The sequence below is a fragment of the Macrotis lagotis genome, chromosome 5 (assembly GCF_037893015.1).
Source record: "Macrotis lagotis isolate mMagLag1 chromosome 5, bilby.v1.9.chrom.fasta, whole genome shotgun sequence".
Taxonomy (NCBI): Eukaryota; Metazoa; Chordata; class Mammalia; order Peramelemorphia; family Peramelidae; genus Macrotis; species Macrotis lagotis.
The window spans coordinates 110078838-110101372 of NC_133662.1; the positions used below are offsets into that span (position 1 = coordinate 110078838).

Consider the following 22535-nt stretch of genomic DNA (forward strand, 5'->3'; position numbering starts at 1 on the left):
ATTTCTATTACATAGTTTTGGGGTTTTTTTTAAAAGCACATAATAAATTCAAGGACAGCTAGGTTGGCACAGTAGATAGAGTGATAGTTCTAGAATCTGGAAGACTCATCTTCCTGAGTTTACTCTAGCTGTAGACCTTGGGCAACTCATTTAACTGTTTGCCTCAGTTTCCTTATCTAACAAGCTGGAGAAGGAAATGGTAAACCAATTCAATATCTTTGCTAAGAAAATCCCGAAAGGAACATGACAAAAAAAAAAATTAAACAAATAATAAATTTAATGTGTAATTTTTAAAGTTGTTCTGTGTAAACAGTCAAAAATTTACAGCATCTAGTACCTTCTCAGAGTGTTGTGAAGTTTAATTGAGATAATAAAAGTGCTTTGTAAAACCTTAAAATCACCATCTAGATGCTGAAAATTACAAGTTTTAAGTAAGGGTATTTGGTAGTGAAGATTTTTATAGATCAATAAAAAATTTGCCTGATGTTTCTACTTTATTGAAAAAAATGGCATTATTAGCCTGACCACTAATTCCACAATTGGGAATCTGGGACCCAAAAGAAGGTTAATAGAGCTAGTTATTAGCATACCTGATCCAAAATCCTTTTCTCCTGACTTCCTATTGAATGCTTTTCTCATTAATATACTTAGCCTTAATACTAGCTAAATGGGAAACACTGGTTGTACTCATCCCATAATAGACAAAAATGGTGTTTATCTGAGCCTGCAAGAATACCAAGAGATTTTGAATTTTTGATGGTATAGAGAACCAGTGTTCAAAGGTCAGGGGGGAAAAAACTCTTCAAATAAACTATTTAGTGTGAGATAAGATTAGAAAAGTGATGGTCAAAGCAACTACCCTAAATTAAGGATCAAGTCATTTTTACATTAAGGGAGACTTCTGAGAATTTCACGTGCAGCCTAAAGAAAAGACAGTAGTATGGTATATTTTCTTACTTAGGTTGGCAACAGTCCAACAGGAGTTGGATAAGTAATAATATTTGGGAAATGAACCACAGCCAAAAAAACCGCACTACTGACAAAGACCCTGAGCATATACTAAGCAGAATTACAGAAAAATGTCATTTGGCCCACAATTTCATTTCTTATCGTCCAGTTCAAAATCAGCAAGAAGGGAGAAAGAAAAAGTTTTGAATGACATTAGATATCACAAGGTCCTAACACAATTCTAACAATTAGATTACCACCTGGTCTCCACAGATAGCATTTCAAACTTTGTAAAAGCACTTTCCCCACAACCTGAGAAGCAGTCTGATGATGATGATGATGATGATGATGATGATTTCTCCCTTCCCCCTAATCCCGTTTTAATCACTGAGGAAACTAAAGCAAAGCAAAGGGAAGGTGCTACTAGAGACAGGTCCATAAAGAGCAGGGATAGTGGGTCTGAAAGGAAGTAAAGAGATAGAAAAACCCTAAAAAGCAAACAAAATAACTAAAACCAATCATTAGTCTAAGATCAGTTAATATGACAGAGATTCTAAATACCACAATGGTTTCAGTATTATCAGCAATTTCTTTACAATAGTAACATAACCAGGAATCATAAAAAGGTTAAATTATGTTCATCATACATTTAAAAAGGCAAGGAAAAATAGATTTCCATAAAAACCAATTACAAGAGAATACCAAAGGTGAGCTTTAACTATTTATTCACTCACACTGAATACTTTACCCCTTTAACATCTGATAAAGGTGGTTTCTATCAAGAATCAATCACAAACCGCCACTAAGATCCTTACAATGCCCAAAGCTGTGTGCAGGAAATCCTCAAAGGCTCTGTGGCTGGTCCTGTGATGAAATGTTGGTCCTTTGTTCTCAAAGAAGACCATGCCATGAATTGGATTTGAGTGAGGGGATTCTGTGCCAAGAAACCAGTCTCACTTTCTCTTCCAGAACCAGATATGAAACAGGACAACTGGAGAATGTGAGGCAATCAGGATTAAGTGACATGCCCAAAGTCACATAGCAAGTACCAAGAGTTTGAGGCTACATTCGAACTCCTGTCCTCCTGACTCCAAGGCCAGTGTTCCATCCACTTTGCACCCTAGTTACCTGGATAGGATAGTTTGGGACATTTTTGTGAACTCAACCTAGGAAAGCCTGTAGTCTCCTAACCTGCAGCCTGGTATCAGGCCTGTACCATCAGATTCTTCTTGCTTAGTGCAAGCTTCCCTTGGCTAAGTTCACAAAGATATCCCCATTACTACTAGAGGGCTGGCTCTACAAATGATAAGTTATTGTGGTCACAGGAACTCGTGAAGACCAAATATCGAGACTCAGAAAAGGATGAGCAGCCATGGGTAGACAAGGTATGGATGAAGTCTTGGATCTTTTAACTGTTAAATGAATGATGCTAAAATGTATTATCTGCGCAAAGGGACAGGACTTTAAAGAGCAATAGCTGGTAATGGGAATAAAATTATACATGTTCTTGATGTGCAAGTGGGCACAAAAAGAGGTAAGGAGGCTCAAAAGTACTTTCTATACTGGACTGATAATAACTGCACATAGCTTCATCTTGGAAGAAAGCAACAACATTGCCAAATACAACATAAACACTGAGATTCATCAGGTTTTTGAGGAACTATGTATATTCCCTCTGCCTACACAAAGGCAGCCCCCTTCACAACCTGGTGGAGGACCAGACTTTCAGAATCAAGAATGTAAATTCTTTATAAATGATGACAATACTAGTAAAAATAAACAGCTTTGTCATGCTATAAATCACTGATTACTCAAAGTTCTGTTCTAATCAGATGTTTTTGAGTTTGTTAAAGATTTATTTGTGAAGTTGCATAGATCATTTTAATTTCAAAACTCACCCTAATTACTAAGACCATTTACAACATGCCAGAAGTAGGTTAAAGTTTGTTTTTTTAAAGTTCAACAAAATTAACAATTTTGATTTTTTACCAATGGCTTGCCAAAATGTTTTGACCCCAGTGAAGTCATAACAATTCATTCAAATTCCTTTATCATGACCTTTTGAAAAGGATTTAAAATATAATCAATAGAATTAGAACTGACTTAAAAGAAAAGTTTCTTCTATAATGTGTTAATATTCCCTTTAGAGTTGATTCATTCATACTAGTTTGTCCTTTAGTCTTGAAGAAGGCCATGCCATGAAATGTCTATGAAGTGGATTTGAGGGAATGCTGCGCGCTAAGTCACCAGTCCGGCTTTCTCCTTCAGAGACATCTGGGCTCAGGAGCCAGATAAGAATCAGGACAACTGGATGTGAAGCAATCAGGCTTAAGTGACTTGCCCAAGGTCACGCAGCTAGAAAGTATCAAAATACTCATTTAGGAAAACTTCACTGATTTCAAAATATTGTAGATTGGTAAAACAAAAAGAATTTGGATTAGGAGATCTAGGGATTTGGACCCTAGAACAGACTCTGACAGAAATGAGCTTATGTGACCCTGGACAAGTTGTTTCACCAGGACTTTCCGAATCTAAGATCACATATGGATCATATACAAATTAGTTTTCACTGACAACCATGAAGGCAGGAAAAATTCATGAAAAGGAATCACTATGTGTGTCATTTTGTAAAAAAAAAAAATATGTTCTTGAAAGATGGTGCAGATGCTCAGCATTGGACCTGGCACATAGTTAAGATCCTAATAAATGTTCTGTCAAAATCAATTCATGTTTGAAATACATTAAACGAAGTTTAAAAAGAATTTAACTGTAAATCTTTCATATATCAGGAAAGTTTTATTTAAACCCCAAATCACTACTTCCCAGTTTGTCAGAGGACCTGGGTTTAAATTGGAATGGACTCATCACACTTTATCCCAACTTGGTTCCTTAGCTTTAAAATGAGGGAGTTGCACCAGCTGTCTCCAATTTTAAAGCTATGAACCTATACACTTTTTTATATAAAGCTAGGTTTTCATTACATTGCGCTCTATTTAACGATGAAGTACACTGGAAAATTGTTTCCTTAAAATACAATTCCCTGGGGGTGGCTAGGTGGTGCAGTGCATAAAGTGCTGGTCTTGGAGTCAAGAGGTCTCCAAGTTCAAATCCGACCTCAGACAGTTTAATAATTACCTAGCTGCGTGGCCTTGGGCAAGCCACTTAACCCCATTGCCTTGCAAAAAACAAACCTTAAAAGAAATAAATTCTCTGGGTATCCTAATCAACTTAGAATCTAAAATTTGTTCTTTTGGCTTCTACTTTTTAAGGCTAAATTTAAAGAAATTAATTAGGCAGATAATTCAGTTTTCTATTCATAAACACCCACTAAAATGAAAACTAAGGTCTAACTGAGCACTATGAGGGCTTACTTATTTCTACTCAAATGATGCACTATTATGACAAGCTTAACCAGGAGTTATAAAAATCAATGCATAGTTTTCCAACAGTTTCTGCTTTGGGGGAAATCTTCTAAAACTTGAGAATTCGAAAAAATGTTTTAAAGTTGTTCTACTATCCATCAAAAGGCACGTCTGGTCGTGCGCCTCCCTGTGAAGCTCCAACCCTCCAGAAGACAACTACACCCAAGTGTTTCAGTCTCCGCTTTAGCAAAGACTTGAGCGGCCCCCAATCCCGGGGCGCCGCGCGGGCAGGGGACAGCAACAAGGCACGGCCCGGGCCGCCGCCCCCAGCACCAGCTCTGGGCTGGCCGGGGCCCTCGGCTGGGCCGGGCAGCGGCGCTTTACCCACAGGGCTCGGGGGCTCCCGAGGGAGGCCGGCTCCGAGCCCCCCCCCCCCAGCAGCGGGAGCGGCCAGCCCGGCGCTGAGGCCGCGGGCCGGGTCGGGGCTCTGCCCCAGGGCCGAGGGGCCAGACGGGGCTCCCCCCTGCCCGCGCGCCCGCCCGCCCGCTCCGCCCCCGGCCCGGCCGGCTACCTCTCCGGCCCCGCCGCAGCGCCGGCAGCCCAGCAGCTCGGTGACGGCCAGGGTGGCCGTGTACGCCACGTTCGCCGCCGCGGCCAGGCGCATCTTCGCGGCTGGGAGACTGCGCGCAGGAGAGGCCGCTCCGGGGCCGCCGCCGCCGCCGCCGCCGCCGCCGCCGCTGCTCCCGGCCCGGGCGCCGCACCGAGCACCGCACCGAGCACGGAGCTCACTGGGCAGCGGCCGCCCGAGCCCGCGCCGGGGATTGGCCGGCGCCGGGCGTGGGGGCGGGGCCACATGGCGAGCGGCCCCGCCCCCGGCTCCGGCCGGCCCGGGCAAAAACAACTCCGGGGGGCGGGGCGGCCCGAACCCCGGCTCCGGGTCCCGGCCCGGGCTCGCGCTTTCTCCAGCGGGGCCGACCCCGCGGCCCGGGGCCCATGCGGCCTCGCCCACTGCGCGTCATTGTCCATTTCTTCTTGTAAACTGCCCCCCCATCCACCAGCTTAGCCGGCCCGGGGCCCGTGAATGCTCTTGGCGGGGCCGCGGAGGCCGTCACTGTCCTCTGGGAAGGGCTGGAAGGCCCCGACATGCCCCAGGCCGCCCCTCCACAGGCCTCCCCGGCTGCCGCGAGGGGCCGGGCCGGGCCGGGCCGGGGCCCAGCCGCGGCGGGAGCAGCACTGCTTGAGCTCGGTCACTTTAGCCAGCTACCAAGCCGCGAGGGCTGCACGCACGAGAATGAATACGGGAATAAACTTTTAAGGCGGATTTTTTGGCGTCTTGGTTGAGTCTGAAGCCACTGTTTTCAATGAAAAGTGGATGTAAAGTAGTGCAGTTGTGGAGAAACAAACAAGAGTTTACAAAAGTAGCATATAAGGGTGCACTCTGTAAGGAACTAAAATTGTAAGGACTCAAAATGTGAATATGATTTAGGCCTAGTGAATGGCAGTCTTGCTATCACCCAGAGACAAGTTGAGTAAGTAAGAAATTTGTAAACTGTCTATTTTTTAAAAGAATAGGTGAAAAAATGGTTATTTCTTTGTCAGTGGCAAATTCAAGTACAAATTCCTAGTGCATTTCATTTTGTTCGTATTTCTTTCTCTAAATGAATGCACATATGGTTAAAAAACGATTGTTTCTACTTTGAAATTCTGTGTTATTTATGTGCTCATATACTGCTGTGGGCACTGAAACATTATGTAACACATGCAATAAATATTCATTGAATAAAAAGAGAATGACACTGTCAATAATGTGTTTCTTTTCTGGAAAGGTTCAGTTTATTAAATTGTTTTGAGGTTGACAATGAACAACCACAAATGAACACATAAGCTATGGAAGAATTGGCAGATTGGGGTTGTGTGTGTGTGTGGGAGGGGATTGGAAAAAAAAAAAGATAGAAATTCTCACCAAAGATGGATGGGAAGATACAAACGATACCCATTCTCCGGAGGAACAAAACCATATGAATACCAATTTCTTAGAGCTGAACTAAAAATATAGCTACTCATGAAAAAAACCCTAAAAGATGTAGAATAAAACAACTGCTTCTAATTCCAAATCATAATCTCTCTGATTAGGGCCTTATAACATTTATCCATCAATCTAATCCTAAGAATGTTGATTAAAGTGGAAGGAGCCTCAAAAAAGTTGTGGTGTCAGGTCTTCTTATGTTTTGTTCATCTTCTTTTATTTGGTCCTAAGCTGCCAAAAGAGGAAATTTGTGCTGCAAATTTATTTACTTTCTTAAAACAATTACATGTCAGGAATGGAAAGAAGAGATTTTTTCTTTGCCATCTTCCTTTCCTCTGTTATATCTTTGACCTTACCCACATTTTCATGTTCAAAAAAGTGTTCACATATAAATATATATATGGTAGAGATAAATGTATTTCATATTGTTATCTATGTTAAAATATCAGATAAAGAGCTTGATTTTCTTCCAGATTTTCCCTCAAACTTATTAATATCCACCACCAAGTCAACAAATACCTTTTGTCAATAATTTGTTAGTGCTATGCTAGACCTTCTGAAGGGAGGTTGAAGAAAAAGTAGAAAACATAATTTTGACCTATAATCGTTGGACCCCAGACCTAGGAATTAAAGATTTATTTAGTAAATAACTCCCATAGATAAACATCTGGCTCAAAGGCCTTTGCCACCAACCAGCTCTATTATGCTCTCAGGCCCCCTAGGCCCCCAACTTAGGTATCATCCTCCACTCCTCATTCTCACCTCAGACACCACTCTCATACTTCCCCCAAGTCATTCTGTTGCCAAATTCTGTTGTGACATCTCTTGAATATGCCTCTTTCTCTTTTCTGCTCTCTGACTACCACACAGATGCAAGGCCTTGTCAGTTAACAATGGGACAACTACAATAGCCTACTGGTTGGAAGACCTGCCACATGTTTCCCCACTCAAATCTAACCTCCATTCAGCTGCCAAAGTGATTTTCCTAAAATACAGGCCCAAGCATGTTACCCTTATATTGAATAATCTTCAAAAGCACCTTATCTTCTTATAGATCAAATACAAAATCCTTTGTTTAGTATTCAGAGCCCTTCAATAACCACACTCTTTCTCCCCAAACCCCTATCTTTCTAGTCTTCTTCCATCTTCAGGCATTTTTCTAAGGCTATACATTAATGAGGAAGGGTGTATCTGCCCTGGTGGTGGGAGTTACCTCGACACAAACAATACAGTAACGCACATGATTAGCATGCTTTCCAACTAATAAATAATGATAGCTCCCTCAAAGCATTCCCTATGCCATGGAAAGTCTGAGAGGGGCATGTCAAAGCAGGGAAGTTACAGCCAGAGTACCAGCTTCACTGTATGCTGGGAGGGACCATGGTAGAATGCTGGGAAGGCCCAGCAGGATCCTTGATATTCTGGTCAATTGAGCTCTGGCTATTTCCCTGATTGGGTTAGCCAACATGTTCAGTGTCCTTCAACTGCTAAGAGGCAAAAAAATAAATAAATAAATAAATAAAATGGGTCAGATATCATAGGGCTCTATGTTCTGATCTAAAGCATCAAGATGCTCAGCTTGAAACAGTATAGCAGATAGAGTGAAACTCCTTTATATTCTGGGACCAAAAGAAGACAAAATATACCAAAACAAATCAGAAATATCCATATCACACACACCTGCTGGAAATGCTTCAGGACAGAAGATGTGGACTATTAAATTGGGGAAATAAGTAGATGTGAAATGGATTGAAGACAAGGATACTTTTCATTACATGCCAATATCATAATAAATCAAACCAAAACTGAAAACAGATTTTGCAGTGATAGCCAAAGCCTTGATATGTCTTTTTTTGCAAACAGCACTCCCAGCTTCATGTTATACAACATTGATTTTCAATGCAAACCAATTCAGAGCAATCATGGAAAAATAGTTCCATTCCCTAAGCCTAGATTAAGATAGCCAAGATAAGAAATGGAATTAAGGGCTGCTAGGTGGCATAGTGGATAAAGCACCAGCCTTGGAGTCAGGAGTACCTGGGTTCAAATCCGGTCTCAGACATTTAATAATTACCTAGCTGTGTGGCCTTGGGCAAGCGACTTAACCCCATTTGCCCTGCAAAAACCTAAAAATAAAAAAATGGAATTAAGCAGTTTACTAAATCTGAAAGGGGGGGGACACTTAAGATTTTTGCAAGTTTTTACTTAATTTTAACTTCTGAAGTTAATCCTAATAATGTATGGCAGGCAGAAACAGTACCAATGTTTCAAATGATCTTTGAAAAGGAAATGGATATACCTAGACTAGAATTCTGAAAAAGTTTTTTGAGTTTAATAACACAAATTATATACCAGTGTAGAGTAATTTTTAAAAAGCTGGCATCTCTATGTATGTAGAGATCAACTACCATGTACTATATTAATTAATCTCAAAGTTTTCAAGCAACAACATAAAAATATTTCAGGACCTACACATAACAGGATAATAGCTACTGCTACCAGTATACACTGCTTCTGTTGCCAGAACTACAGGAAAAAAGGGGAAATTATCAAGAAATTCCCACAAGATCAGGTTTTAAATACTACCAGGGACAAAATGATTTAAGAGAGCTAAAGAAGACATGCAAAAAAGTTACTGAAAGATTATGTCATTATCTAGTTAACTAGGTAACTTGAATTGACATACTGTCCAACTGGGGCAACAAAAGAGAAAACAAAAGGAAGGAAGATAGAAAACAAAAATGTTCTGAAGCAAAAGTCAAAAGGTAAAAGCAATACTTGAAGGTAAAACAGCACAAAGAAAAAAATAAACAACTGAACAGCAGTCAGAAATGTTACTACAGAGGTTTGAAAAACAAGAAAGAATCCACAAAAAGAGAATGTAAAGAATTTCTGGTTGCTTATATTTTAATTCGATATAACAAAAATACAAGTTGGATCAGATGAGGAACAAGCTTTTGTGTTCTAAATATAATGAACAACGAATGCTGTTTTGTCTAGAGTTGACATGACTTTTCTGTGAAAAAAGGAGGGGGCAGGGCCAAGCAAATTCATAATTCTCAGTTCAAAAGCTTATCATTTCAGCTACTTGTAATGTTGATTCCATCTTTCTTTACAGAAGGGATCAATTTATTTCTAAAAGATGACTCCTCTAACTATAGGCCCATTACATATGTATGTACTTTATATAGAGAATTTCAAAGTATGACTCACTAACAATATCTATATACACCAACAAAAAAACAAATATTTTGGTTGAGAAACAAAAAGTATGTGCTAAAATTCCTAGGAGTAAGAGCAACTTATCCTCAATTTGATAGTTACTGAACAATTTTTCCAAAGCATCCGGGCATTTATACTTTTTTGGTTGATTATTCCAAAGCCTTGACCCAACACTAGTTTCTTATTTACATCCTGCACATTTTTAAGAATGACCCAAAAGTGTTTGAAATTATTCATCATGTTCAATGAGAATGCTAGAATATAGGAAAATTCATATAGAAAACTGGTCCTTGCCTAAAATATATACTAAAATATACTAATATCAGGACTATCCCATGATTTTCAGGGATTCAGAAAATAGTTGGTAGATCACATATCAATAGAAACAATTTGATTAAAAATGTATTATAAAATTCATGAGCTTATGTGAGGTGCTCTGATTTACTGATAAAAAAAATAGTTTGCAACATTCATTTTTTTTTTTCAGAGAAAGTACAGTGATTTAAACCACTGAACTATGAAGACCAAAATGATTACTGTCTAATTTCGGTTCACAAGACTACCAACACTATAATTCTGAACAGTGGTGTTGACTGTTAAAGAATGATTCCCTCCACCCCAATCTCCTGGCTATTTGAAACACTCTTTATCAGATATTCCAGGTCAGTGGCTTAAACCATGTGCTATCTCACCTTACTCCTATGCTGCCCATGATCTCTCCAAAAGTCACAAATAATTGATAATGTTTTTAATAAAAAGGGTTTTCAACCCCATTCTATATTTGATACCACTCCAATTATATATCCAAGAAAAGCTGAAAATATAGCCTTTTTGTAATAGTAATAATGAATAAAACAACAAATAAATGAATAAAAAGCCTACTGTTGATTGTAACTGTTTCTGCATGATCCACAAGAAAAAATCCCTTCATAGAAAGCCATGATATTCGTTTTTCTTAAAACTGATAACTTTAAAGATAATTTTTGTTATGTCTTATAATAAGGTTTAAATTGCAATATTAAAATAATGTTGTGTTGATAGCACAAATAACTGTTGATACAGCCTTAAGTATTTAGAATGGCCTCCTTTTTGAAACCTCAGAAACAATAACTTTCTTGAAATTAAAATAAGCTACTTTCTATTAACTATGGAAACTATATTAAAATTATAATTTAAGAAAATGAACTCAAATGGAACTTACATTCTAATTGTTGATACAATCTTATTACAATATTTTCATATTTAAAAATTACGATTTTTAATAATATTTTGTAATAGTCTAAATATGTGCAAACATATCTACATATGGTCTATACATAAACTATCTAGCCTCTAATGCATCATTATGAAACAGAAAACATCATCCAATACAATATTATGAACGTATATGAGGTGCTGCCAATCTATCTCCTTCTTTAGATGGGAGAACTTTTAAAGGCAAGTTTATCATTATATCTACAGTCATAATATTAATAAATTTCAGAAATACATTTGAAGAATTGGCAGCCTATATTCTAAATTATGAAGACTTTAGTTAAGGCACTGGAAATTTTTGAGAAGCCAATGCAGGATAGATCAGAAATTTTAGGAAGCAAATATACAATGCCAAAAGCAGTTATACTTCATATTCTGAGCAGTTATTACTAGTATCAATAGAAAATTTTAAAATTAATATTTTAGTAAGAGCAAAAGGGATTTTGCTTTAATAAATGTTTAATTCGTGTTTCAAAAATGTAACATTAGCATTATAGTATATGCATATAATTTATTAAATAAGTATTTTTATTATTATTGATAGGGATATATTATAAAAATAATTTTGAGATCTTTGAAAGTTTTAGTGATTTTTGAGGGTACTAAGAGTTTAAGTGTTTTGTTCAAGGAATGTGTCAGACTGGGATGGCTGCTGTAAGACAAGATGCCTCTCAACAGTACCTTACAATGAACTGAAATTTCCCTCCTTGAAGATCCAGTGCCCTTCCTTGGAGGTAACAGAGAAAAAAGCAGTATTTTTCCAAATCCAAATTTACTTTTCCAAAGTTTCAAAGACAGTAATTGAGGTGTTTAGTCTTGGTGGCTCAGTGGACAGAGGGCTAGACTTGGAATCAGGAAGATCTATGTTCAAATCTAGTCTCAGACATTTACTAGCTGTGTGATCTTGAGCAAATCACTTAACTAGAAACAGATGGTTCAGCTGATAGAGTACTGGGCACAGAGGCAGGAAGATGCAAGTGTGGATCTGACCTCCAACATTTATATTACTTAGCACTGTGCCTTGTATTTATTTATTTATTTTCTTACTTATTTATTTTTAGGTTTTGGCAAGGCAAATGGGGTTACGTGGCTTGCCCAAGGTCACACAGCTAGGTAATTATTAAGTGTCCGAGACCGGATTTGAACCCAGGTACTCCTGACTCCAGGGCCGGTGCTTTATCCACTGTGCCACCTAGCCGCCCCTTCTGCCTTGTATTTAATAGGGCTTAATAAGCGCTTGTGTCTTTTCTTCCACACATCTCATGTAAGTAAGATAACATTTTCTTCGTTATACAAGCCATTTATAATTACTGTTTTAGAATATACTGTCATTTTGTCTTTTGTATGTGTATCATGAGCAAGGTAATAAAAAGCAAAAGGTCTCCCAAAGGCATTCTGCCTGAGTCCAAGGGCAGTACTGTCCTAAATAATAAATCAATGTACTATATATACTCTGTACTATGTTCTAGGGATATGAATTAAAAGGCAAAGATGGTCTCCACCCTCAAGACACTTACATTCTAAAAAGAAAGCAACACTGAAAGGGTGTAAAAGTTACTGGGATGATGAGAGAGAACTCAAGGAATAGAATGACATGTCCTTCTAGGAACGATGGTACTGATTTGCTCCTAATGTCAAGAACTATTTCTGTAAAACCTGACATTTTTCAAGTACAGTCAGTTTAAGACAGCCTTAAATCTGTTATCATATCTCCTAAATAGAATGAAATAAAATTTTGAATTAATAAAATCAAGCAAAAACATCTTACTAATTCACTGAAATACATAGATGACATCAGACTGTGTCGATCCACTAAGAGGAAAAAAAAAACAAAAAAAACCCCATTAAATAGATCCTTCATCTTTTTTACCCTTGATATAAAAATGTTTCTTTGACATGGTAAGTTTAAAATTCTTAAGGTAGTAAAGTGAAATATAGATTCTGAAGGCTTTCAGATTTGTTTGTCCAGTCATTTCAGTTATAACATTTCATATGGGATTTGCTTGGCAGAGATACTGGGAAGGTCTGCCATTTCCTTATCCAACTCATTTAATAAATGAGGAAAATGAGGCAAATAGGGTTAAGTGACTTATCCAGGATCATACAGCCAGGAAAAATCTGAGCCTGGATTTGAATTTGGGAAGATGAGAACTTTTATCCACTAGACCACTTGTTGCCCTCTTTCTGGATATTTGTACATCAACTTAAACCAATGGATGAATCAAACAATAAACATAAAATACTACTTGCAGGCCCTGCTAAGTCCCTGTCCTCAAGGAGTTCATGATTTATTTAATGGAGGAGATAATAAGCAAACAAATATATACAAACAATCTAAAGGAGATATGGTAAGTAACTAAAAAAGAAAAGACACTGGAATTAAAGAGGGTTTGGGAAAGGCTTCCTGCAGAAGTTAGGACTTTGAGATTGGGTCTTAAAGAAAGTCAGGGAAAACCAGTAAATGGAAATGAGAAGGGAGAACATTCCAGGTATGGCAGATACAGATAAAATGCTTGGAACTAAGAGATGGAATAACTTATATATGGAATAGCAAGAAGGCTAATGACATTGGATCAAAGATGATCCATCTGGGCATAAGGTGTAAGAACCCTAGGGAAATAGGAGGAAGCTAGGTTATGAAGAGCTTTGAATCCCTGGAGTTTGAGGGGTGGTGGTAGAAATGTATGAGACATGATCATATGTGTGTGTTTTGGGAAAACCACATAACAATTATCCCTTCATCATCATAACTTTCCACATCAAGTTTTGGCTATATGACAGGTTCGCATAAAATAATTAAATGGGAATTTGGAGGGAGTTTTGCAGAAGCCACAAAGGAAAAGTTTAGTAACTCAGAAATGCATAAAATATATGTGTAGTATATGCGATATATGTGCAACCCAAATTTTACAATAAGAACAAAAGAAAAGAAAAAAAAACAGACTTCTTCTCTGGAACAAAGGTAAGGTCAAAAAATTTTATGTAGATTTCCCAGATTGCAGGGCTGCCACACCTATAACACCTATGATGTGGAAGGAGTAATTCTAGTGACTGAATAGAGGATGAGTGGAGTGGGTAAAGACTTGAGGAAGACCCAGCAGCCTACACCAGAAAAGAGAAGGGAGATTATATGAAAGATGTTGCATAGGTATTATTGACAATCCTTGGCCATAGACTAGATTTTGCTAGGTAAGAGATAATGCGGAATACAGTGTGATTCCTAGGTTGAGAGTCTGAGACACTGGAAGGACAAACAACAGGCAAGGTAGATGGTAGGTAGAATTTATAAGGAAAGTTAATGAGTTGTTTTGGACATTTTTTTGTTGAATGTCTATAGGATCACCAGTTTGAAGTGTCTGAAGGGTAGATGGAGATGCAGTGTAAATCAGCAGAGATGCTGGAGCAGGATGGATAGATCAGAATCATTAATATTGAGATGGTATAATTTAATCCAGAGCAGCTGATGAGATGACCACACAAAGTAGTAATAGAGGGAAAAGACAAGAATACTCAGGATAAAACCCATGGCTGTGATCTGGATAAGGATGCAGCAAAAGAGACTGAGGAGAAACAGTTGGAAGAGTAGAAGATGACTGGGGAAAGATATCCTGAAAAATGTGGGAGAGGACATGGAGAAAAGTGTTCTCAATGATGTCAAAGGTTGCAAAGAGGCTATGGAGAATGAAGGTTGAGAAAAAGTCATTGGAAGTGGCAACTAAACTTGCTAACTTTAGAGAAAGCAATTTTGTTGGGATGATCAGGATGAAAAAGGGTTTGTAAAGGGTTAAGAAATCTAGCTACAAAAGGCAGAACAGGGCAGCTAGGTGGCACAGTGGATTGAGCACTGGCCCTGGAGTCAGGAAGACTTGAGTGCAAATCTGCTCTCAGATACTTAAAAATTACCTAGCTGTGCGACCTTGGACAAGTCACTTAACCCCATTGCCTTGCCAAAAAGAAAGGGCAGAAGAAATATAGATAATAGTAGAGATGGGAAGATCAAATGAAAGTTTTTGAGGATGGGGAGACAAGAGTATATTTATAGGCAGTAGGGAATGTGCCAGTAGATAAATAGAAACTGAAAATACAGATAACAGAGGAGGCAATCTGTTGAAGACAGGTCAGAATGATAGCTTGATCAGGCAGAGGGAATTATAGCTTTTGTAAGAAGTAAAGCCATTTCATCATGTGAATCAGGGGTGAAAAGGAGATAGTGGCAGAAGGTACCTGAGTGATGGGAGATGGAGAGAAGGGAGTTTAATTGCTTCAATTTTTTCTATAAAATATGAAGCAAAGATCTCAGCTGAAAGGGTAAGGGAAGGCAGAAATATGGGAGATTGCTGTTAAACAATTTTCACCTACACATTATCAGTCTTAAATGTATACTTTCAGTACTGTAAAATAGACTGAAAAAGATCTGAGAGGAAAATAGTAAAAACTCATTCAGAACCAATGATACATAAGGCCCTAGCATCTGAATGGAGACACAGAAAGGAGACAGAAAATTGATGGACATTCTTAGGTCTCATGAGAAGCAGATTTTAAAAAAAACTCACAGAAATAATGGAATAAACAGATTTCACTTCACTACACAATACTAATGGCTGATTGAATCTATAAAATATAATCAAATACCAATTACTTTAGTAGCCTATGATTCAATAATAGAATCAAACGTTTTTATGGGCAACATCCAAATGAATTATGACAAAAATATTTGGACAAAAATATTGAACAAATGGCTATGTTATGCATACAGATGTATTTAAAGGAAATGTAAAGGTTTATGATGCCAGTTCACAGCCATGTTACTAACACTGTATTTTACAGAAAAGTTAGCCTTATGAAATAGACTCAATTTGATATCAAAGTAAATTATGTAAGGAAATGATAGACAGGACATCACTACAAATTGTAAAAAATTTAATATCTAGAGAATACCTAGCAAGACAAGATGTGGTAGACAAAATTATTACCCTAAAACTCAATATATTGCATGGACTGTCAGGTGACAAATCCTCATAATACAAATACATATGTCAAATTATCTTGGAGAACTCAACCAATAAAGCTGTTATTGGTCTATATCACAGAACAAACTGGTTGTCCACCATGACCCAGGCATAACATTGTTTCATAAAAATGTTTTAATTCTATATCACTATATTAAACAATCATATTTTCCAAGTTATTTGGAACAAAAACTTTTAAAACATATAGGCCTAATGGAAGAGATAAAAATCAGATGGGAATAGGATGAGGTAAATAGATCATGCTTGTTATTCTGTCTGCTAATGGAGCTGGAAGAGCACATTTAGATCAATGCCTTCATTTAACTAATAAGGGAAGTCAGACAGAGAAATTTAATAATCTTCCCAAAGTCATATATGTCATGATCATCTAAGGTAGGATTTGAACACAGATTCTAACTCCAAAATTCAGTACTTTACAGTTGCATTGAATGAAACATGCCATTTGGGAAACCTACACAATGCTATCTGTCAAACTCATTGACCCCTATTAGAATTCCCTGGTAATGGTAGGTCTGTAATGTAAGCAATTATGCCATGCTGAAGAATTCAAGAGTACATAAATTATTTGGCATAATATCTCACTGCTGAAGAAAAAAGAAATTGGTATCATCTGGATGGAATAGATCAGCCTTTGTAGAGGATTATTGGACCAAAGGATCACTTTATTTGGATTTAGATTTGCAAGGAGCCCCAGAAACCATCTAATCCAACTCCTCATTTTACAACTGAGATGCTGAAAGGTTACCTATTCTAGGTTCACTGAGAGATAATGATAGTGAGTAGCAGATCTGTGATTGAACCTAAATCCCTTTAAATCTAAATCCAGTATTCTTTCCACTGTATCTAGCTCTTTCTCCTTCAGGGAAAGTACCATATATTTTATACTATACTTCATTAGTATTAGTTCTCCACATAGTATCTAGAATAGTGCTAACACATAGGGAAATCTATAAAGCATTTATTGAAGGTCTGCCATTTCTAGGAAAGAGAGCAGTCTCTGATTTAAAAAGGCTTATAAGGACAAGAATTTTTATTTTATTGTTTTTGTTAATGAGAGATTTGGCTAAACCCGTTATGTTCGGTTTCATAACTACTATGACTGTTTGAATTACTATTAGATGCTGGGTTTTCTCAAAAATTTTCCAAAGAATTTTCACACTTAACCACTGCATACTTATGTGAAATAATGGATGAAAAATACATAGAGAAATATCTTTAAATAGAAAAAAAATTCTTTAAGATTTTTTAAGAGTAACTAGGAGTTTACAATGGGGTATAGACATCTGGAGTAAGAAGGAGGGGGAAGTAGGGGGAAGGGGTGGGGATGTGAATAAAGGAGGAGAGGATGGACCATGGGGGGAGAGTGGTCACATATAACACATTTTCTTTTTTTACTTCTTGCAAGGGGCTGGGATTGGAAGGCCTGTCCAGGACCATAGGGCCAAGTGGATGTTGGGTCTAAGGGGTGGTAGGGGGGCTTGGGGCCTCTTGGCCCCAGGACCAGGGATCTGTCTGCTCCGCCACTCAGCTACCCTACAGCAGAGTCAGAGTGAAAGGAGAGAGAAAATATAGTACATGGTATTGGAGAAATAAGAAAGGAGGGAGTTGCGATCAGCAATGGCAACATTGGAAAAATATGGAAGTAACTTTTGCAATGGACTTACCATAAAGAATGTGATCCACCCATGACAGAGTTGTTGGTGTTGGAACAAAGACTGAAGCACATTTTGGGGGGAGGGTACAGGGCAAATGGGGCTGGGTGGCCTGCCTGGGGCCACATAGAAGGGTGATCTTTGGGTGTCTGGGGCCAGATTTGGACCCGGGTGCTCCTGGCTCGGGGGCCAATGCCCCGTCTGCCACCCAGCCACCCCTACTATTATTATCATTTTATTTTATTTTGGGTTTTTTTTCCTTCTTTTTGGTTTTTGCAGGGCAGTGAGGATTGGGTGGTTTGCATGTCATGCGGCTAGGTGATTGTTGGGTCTACGGGGGTGGATGTGGGCTCAGGTGCTCATGGCTCCAGGGCTGTTGCTTTGTCCATTGCGCCACCTGGCCATACCTACAATTATTACTTTTATTTTTTAATTTTAATTTTTTCCTCTCCCCTTTACTTTATCGCTCAAGCAAATCTATATTCATGGGGGGGAGGGGGTATTTCGTTTACTCTTAAACAAGAATATTTTATTAATGTAAAAAAACATTTGTACAAGATGAGAATAAAAAATAAAAGAAAAAAGAAAAAAAGAGTAACTAGGAGTTTATTTGTTAGATTCATGTGGTACTTAACATTTCTTGGAGAAATTCTCTACACACAAAATATTTCATTTAGTAATAATGCTGGCTCATAAGATTACTTCTGCTTACTAATTTTGTACAGATTTTTCTTCCTTCACTTCATATCTTCCTGTTTATATATATATATATATATATATATATATATATATATATATATATATATATATAGCTTGTCTGCTAAGCACTTTTTCCATTTTCAGCATTAAATTCTTGGAACATTTTGATCCTTCAGCACATTGACCTTAGTTTATAATATTGTTCTCTCAGTTACTACCCTTTTTTTATTTTTTATTGTTTCTGTTACACTTGTTGAGTACATTAGAATTCATGATGAGTTGAAATGTCTTCTGTTCATTGTTCTTTTCTAAGTTCCTAAATAAATAGCATACCACATTCAGAAATTTCTGCATCAGACATTTAGAAATATAGGGAATCTCCAAAATTTGTGTTCCAAATTTCAGGTCAGTTGTTTGAAACCAGAATGCTTTTTTTCTCTCTGTTAAGAGTCCCCGACTAGCTCACAAAAAGCCACTTAATTCATAATGTAAGTGAAGTATAATTTTAATTGCACAATAATGAATCCTAAGATCTTATTTATCTTTATTTAACAAAAAGAATAAGCTCAATATGTAATAAGAGAAATTTAATACAAAAAGAATTTCTGCATAAGATTTGCTATTCAGATATTTTAAATACTGTTGTATCTATCTATCTATATCTATATCTATATCTATATCTATATATCTTCTAGAAATCTCTTTAGGCCACCTGATATTTTGGGCTTTTTTAAAGTTGGCTTTTAATAATGTAACTAATAACAAGTTCTTAGATTGAGAAGTTCCAACAAATCAATCATTTATTAAGTTATAGTTTACCTAGCAAAATGCTGAACTAACAAATTAAATGCTCCTTGATGGCAGGGAACCATCATGTCTTATTTGTTTTTGCATTTTTTATAATGATGCTTCATCTTTATTTAGAGGTGACCCAGCAATCTCAGAGGCTACACTAACTTTGTTAAAGTTTTCTTAGACCCTATGATGCTGAAAAGGCTTCAAGTATAATGACAACAGACTGTGTCCATTAACCAGGATTCAACCTAGTTAAATGCAGAGATTCAGCATCATTAGGCAGTCCCATAGAACTAACCATAACACATGAAGTAAAGGAAAGCACTAAAAAGTCCTCAGAACTCTTATGACTTCTGCAGATGGAGTGGCAGAATTATAGGAAAGAGGTCAAGGGATGCTCAGAATTATAGTTGCTTTACCCCTTTATAAATATTAGTCTAACTGTGTGTACTCTAAATGAAATCTAATTATTTAGTGACCAATTATTTTCCTGAAAGAATTAAATTATACCAATATTTACATTTGCCTTATAAATGAAAACAAAACCACAACAATTCAAATTTACATAATGCTTTAAGATATACAAAGTGCTTTCCTCATTATGTAGAAAAAGATGGTGAGATTGTAAAGCAAATAATTCTTTACCCATCAGGGAAACAGGCTGTAAGAGTTTAAGAGACTTGTTCCAGTACCATGATTTTCTGTTTAGAACCAGTTCTTCCATCCCAGTCCTCTTCCCAATATTTGCCGCTTTATGAACCAAATCCTAGAACTTCCTAATGATTCATAGGTATTCGGAACAGACTGGGAAGATCAACTTGTAACTCTCGATGTGGAGCTGTCTGGATGTAGAGGTCCAGAGGTCACCAAAGGGATGTCTAGCTCTGGGGTCTCCTGGAAGCTTGAAGGTTCCAAGCCCTTCCTGAGGGAATATTTTCCAAACAAATCTCTTTTCTTCCTTTGAACTGAACAAGAAACACAACAAAAACAATAAGAGCTAGCACTTTTCTAGGGCTTTAAAGTCTGCAAAGTGCATTATCACATTTGATCCTAACAACTATTCCAAGAAGGAGGTTCTACTATTATCTCCACTTTATAAATAAGGAAATTGAGTCTCAGAGAAGCTAACTTGACTGCCTACAGTCACAAACTTAGTATCTGAGCCTAGATTTGAATTCAGATTGTCATAGGATACCTAACTGCCTTAAGTGAGTACCTCTGGGCTGGTTGTCCTTCATGTGCCAAAGGTCCTCCTTTTTTTTTTTTTTGCAAAGCATTGGGGATATAATTGACTTGTCCAAGGTCACACAGCTAGGTAATTATTAAATGTCTGAGACCACATTTGAACTCAAGTTCTCCTGACTCCAGGGCCGGTGCTCTAGCCACTACACCATCTAGCTACCTTAAATAAAATTAAGAAGATGTAATTTTCAGGGGGCACTATTTTTGGAATTCAGACATTCCTTGAAGTGTCCTATAGATTGTAAACCAATTAAGTTTTTCAGCAGAATATGAGCATTTACTCTGCCCATGTCTTATTCAAAACTAACAACAAAAAATAATGGCAATCACCAAGAGAAATGAAAAATGCCAGGGTAAAACTGTGTAAAAAAACATCTATCTCAGATTGAAGCACCTGCACACTACTAAAAACAAAAAAATCCAAATGTAGAAGGGTTTCAAAAATTACTGAAAATTATTGATAATGACATCTTCAGAATTTAATTTATAAGTCAAGTGTTTTAAATGTGTTGTCCTCACAACTTTAGCTTACTTTCTGTTGACAGATTCAAAGGTTTATAAAGATTCATCAGACAAACTCAAAACATGTAGCTAATCAATATAGTAAAGTGTGTGTGTGTGCTTACCCATACATACAATATACAAAACAGAAAACCACTGAAAAATAGTCTCACTAATGATTTTTTAAAAAGATATACTGATATTATATGAGATAACAGTAAAAACGAATTATAGTATATAGATGAAACAGAGCAGAACACAGTCAAACCTAGCAGGATGCAATTCAAATAGGTCACACTCAACTTTTAACTTTGCCCAAGAACAAAGAAACAAGCTTAGCAACAGCTTCAGCCAATCACAGCTCAGACAAACAGGTACAAGACTCAACCAATCCAGATACCAAAGAAGTCCAATCTTAAGAGCGTTTTCTAATTATACAGTGTCAAAAGAGAACAAGGCAAGTTTTAAAACAGGATATACTGTACTGGGTTAAAAGTAATTCAGAAAGATATAATCTTCACTAACCTTTAACACAATATATCAGAATTTGAAAAAGATATAGTGATAATTCTATTTTCATCTTTCTTGTGCTGGGAACTCTTATACATATTAAAACTACCTTTAAAATGCATGTCTTTTAAAGGAAAATAATGAACATAATGGGTATTTTCTTTTTATATTTGTGGGCTCATAAAGGGCAAAGAAATGGGGGAAAGTGTTGGAAAGAAGGGAAGGAAGTATAAATTAAGGCTGGTCCAAGAGAGCCTTGTTGTTGCCTTCATATTAATTTGACTCTTTTCATGAACTACTTGATTTTTTTTCCTCTTCAGTTAATCTTTTTGCCATTCTTGTTTGTTTGTTTTTTTCATTATAGGAAAGCCAGAACTCTTTAAATCTTAATTCCCTAAATCCTTAATTTGTTGCTGCTGCTGCTGGTTGTTGTTAGGTTGGTTTTTTTGGTCACTCCCCCCCCCAACTCCCCCCCTTGACCAAACAAAATATTCTATTTGAAACTCCCACTTTTTTTCTTTGGTTAAATACCAAACAACTAGGTACTATTTTAAGTAGTTTCTGCTTTTTTTTTTTGTTTCAGTCATTATTCTATATACAGTCTCATCTTTTTGAAAGGGCAGCAATTCAGTAGTTTGTTTTCAAGAGCTAAGGATTTTGATGGGGTTTTTAAAAGGGTGGTAAAATATCATAAAATTTTTTCATTTTATAAAGTTAGGAAATCACAGTTAGTTAGCTAGGTAACTGGATAAAATAACAGCCAAACACTAGTTAACAGTTTCCTTCATTTTGCTACTAGTTACAAAGCTATTTTTTAAAAGGCAGTTTCCAATTTTTTTCAGTTAAAACTTTAGAAGCAATCTTTTTTTTTTCCCCTTTCAAGTCCTGCCTTAACCACTGGTTTTGGTTCCTTAAAATATTTTAAGTGGAACATCTTGACTTTTCATTGTAGTCAAACCACCTACTGAGCTCAACATGATACATCATTAAAAAAAGACACATTCATCAAAGATTTGCTAAAAATGAATATGAAGTTATTCTATGAAAGACATATCTTTCATCATTTTCATGGCATGGCACTTCCACTGACAAGGTAAAGAAAGAAAGGGAGTGAGTTACATAAAGTAAATTTTGTTGATGAATGATCTCTGGATTTCATTTCTTGACATTATCCTTGCACCTCATTCCCTCCCTTCTCTTGGTCCTTATTGTCACAAATAACTAGGATTTAAACTGTAGGCTTTAAAAAATGGAGACGGGGCAATTTCCATTTAAAGTTGGAACAGGGACAAAA

At 37.2% G+C, this 22535-nt stretch overlaps 1 protein-coding gene across 2 annotated transcripts in view; it reads right to left on the reverse strand.

The window, feature by feature from the left end:
* SESN1 (sestrin 1) overlaps nt 1-22535 on the reverse strand; it is a 109600-nt gene that overhangs the window by 21037 nt on the left and 66028 nt on the right. The window contains exon 1 of one of the 2 annotated variants that reach the window (XM_074187304.1): nt 4882-4989. The exons of the other annotated variant lie outside the window; for it this stretch is intronic. Within the exon in view, the coding sequence (XP_074043405.1) occupies nt 4882-4974 (93 nt within the window). The 5' untranslated portion in view covers nt 4975-4989. Of the gene's footprint in view, nt 1-4881; nt 4990-22535 lie in introns of those variants that run through there. 2 annotated transcript variants of the gene reach the window in all.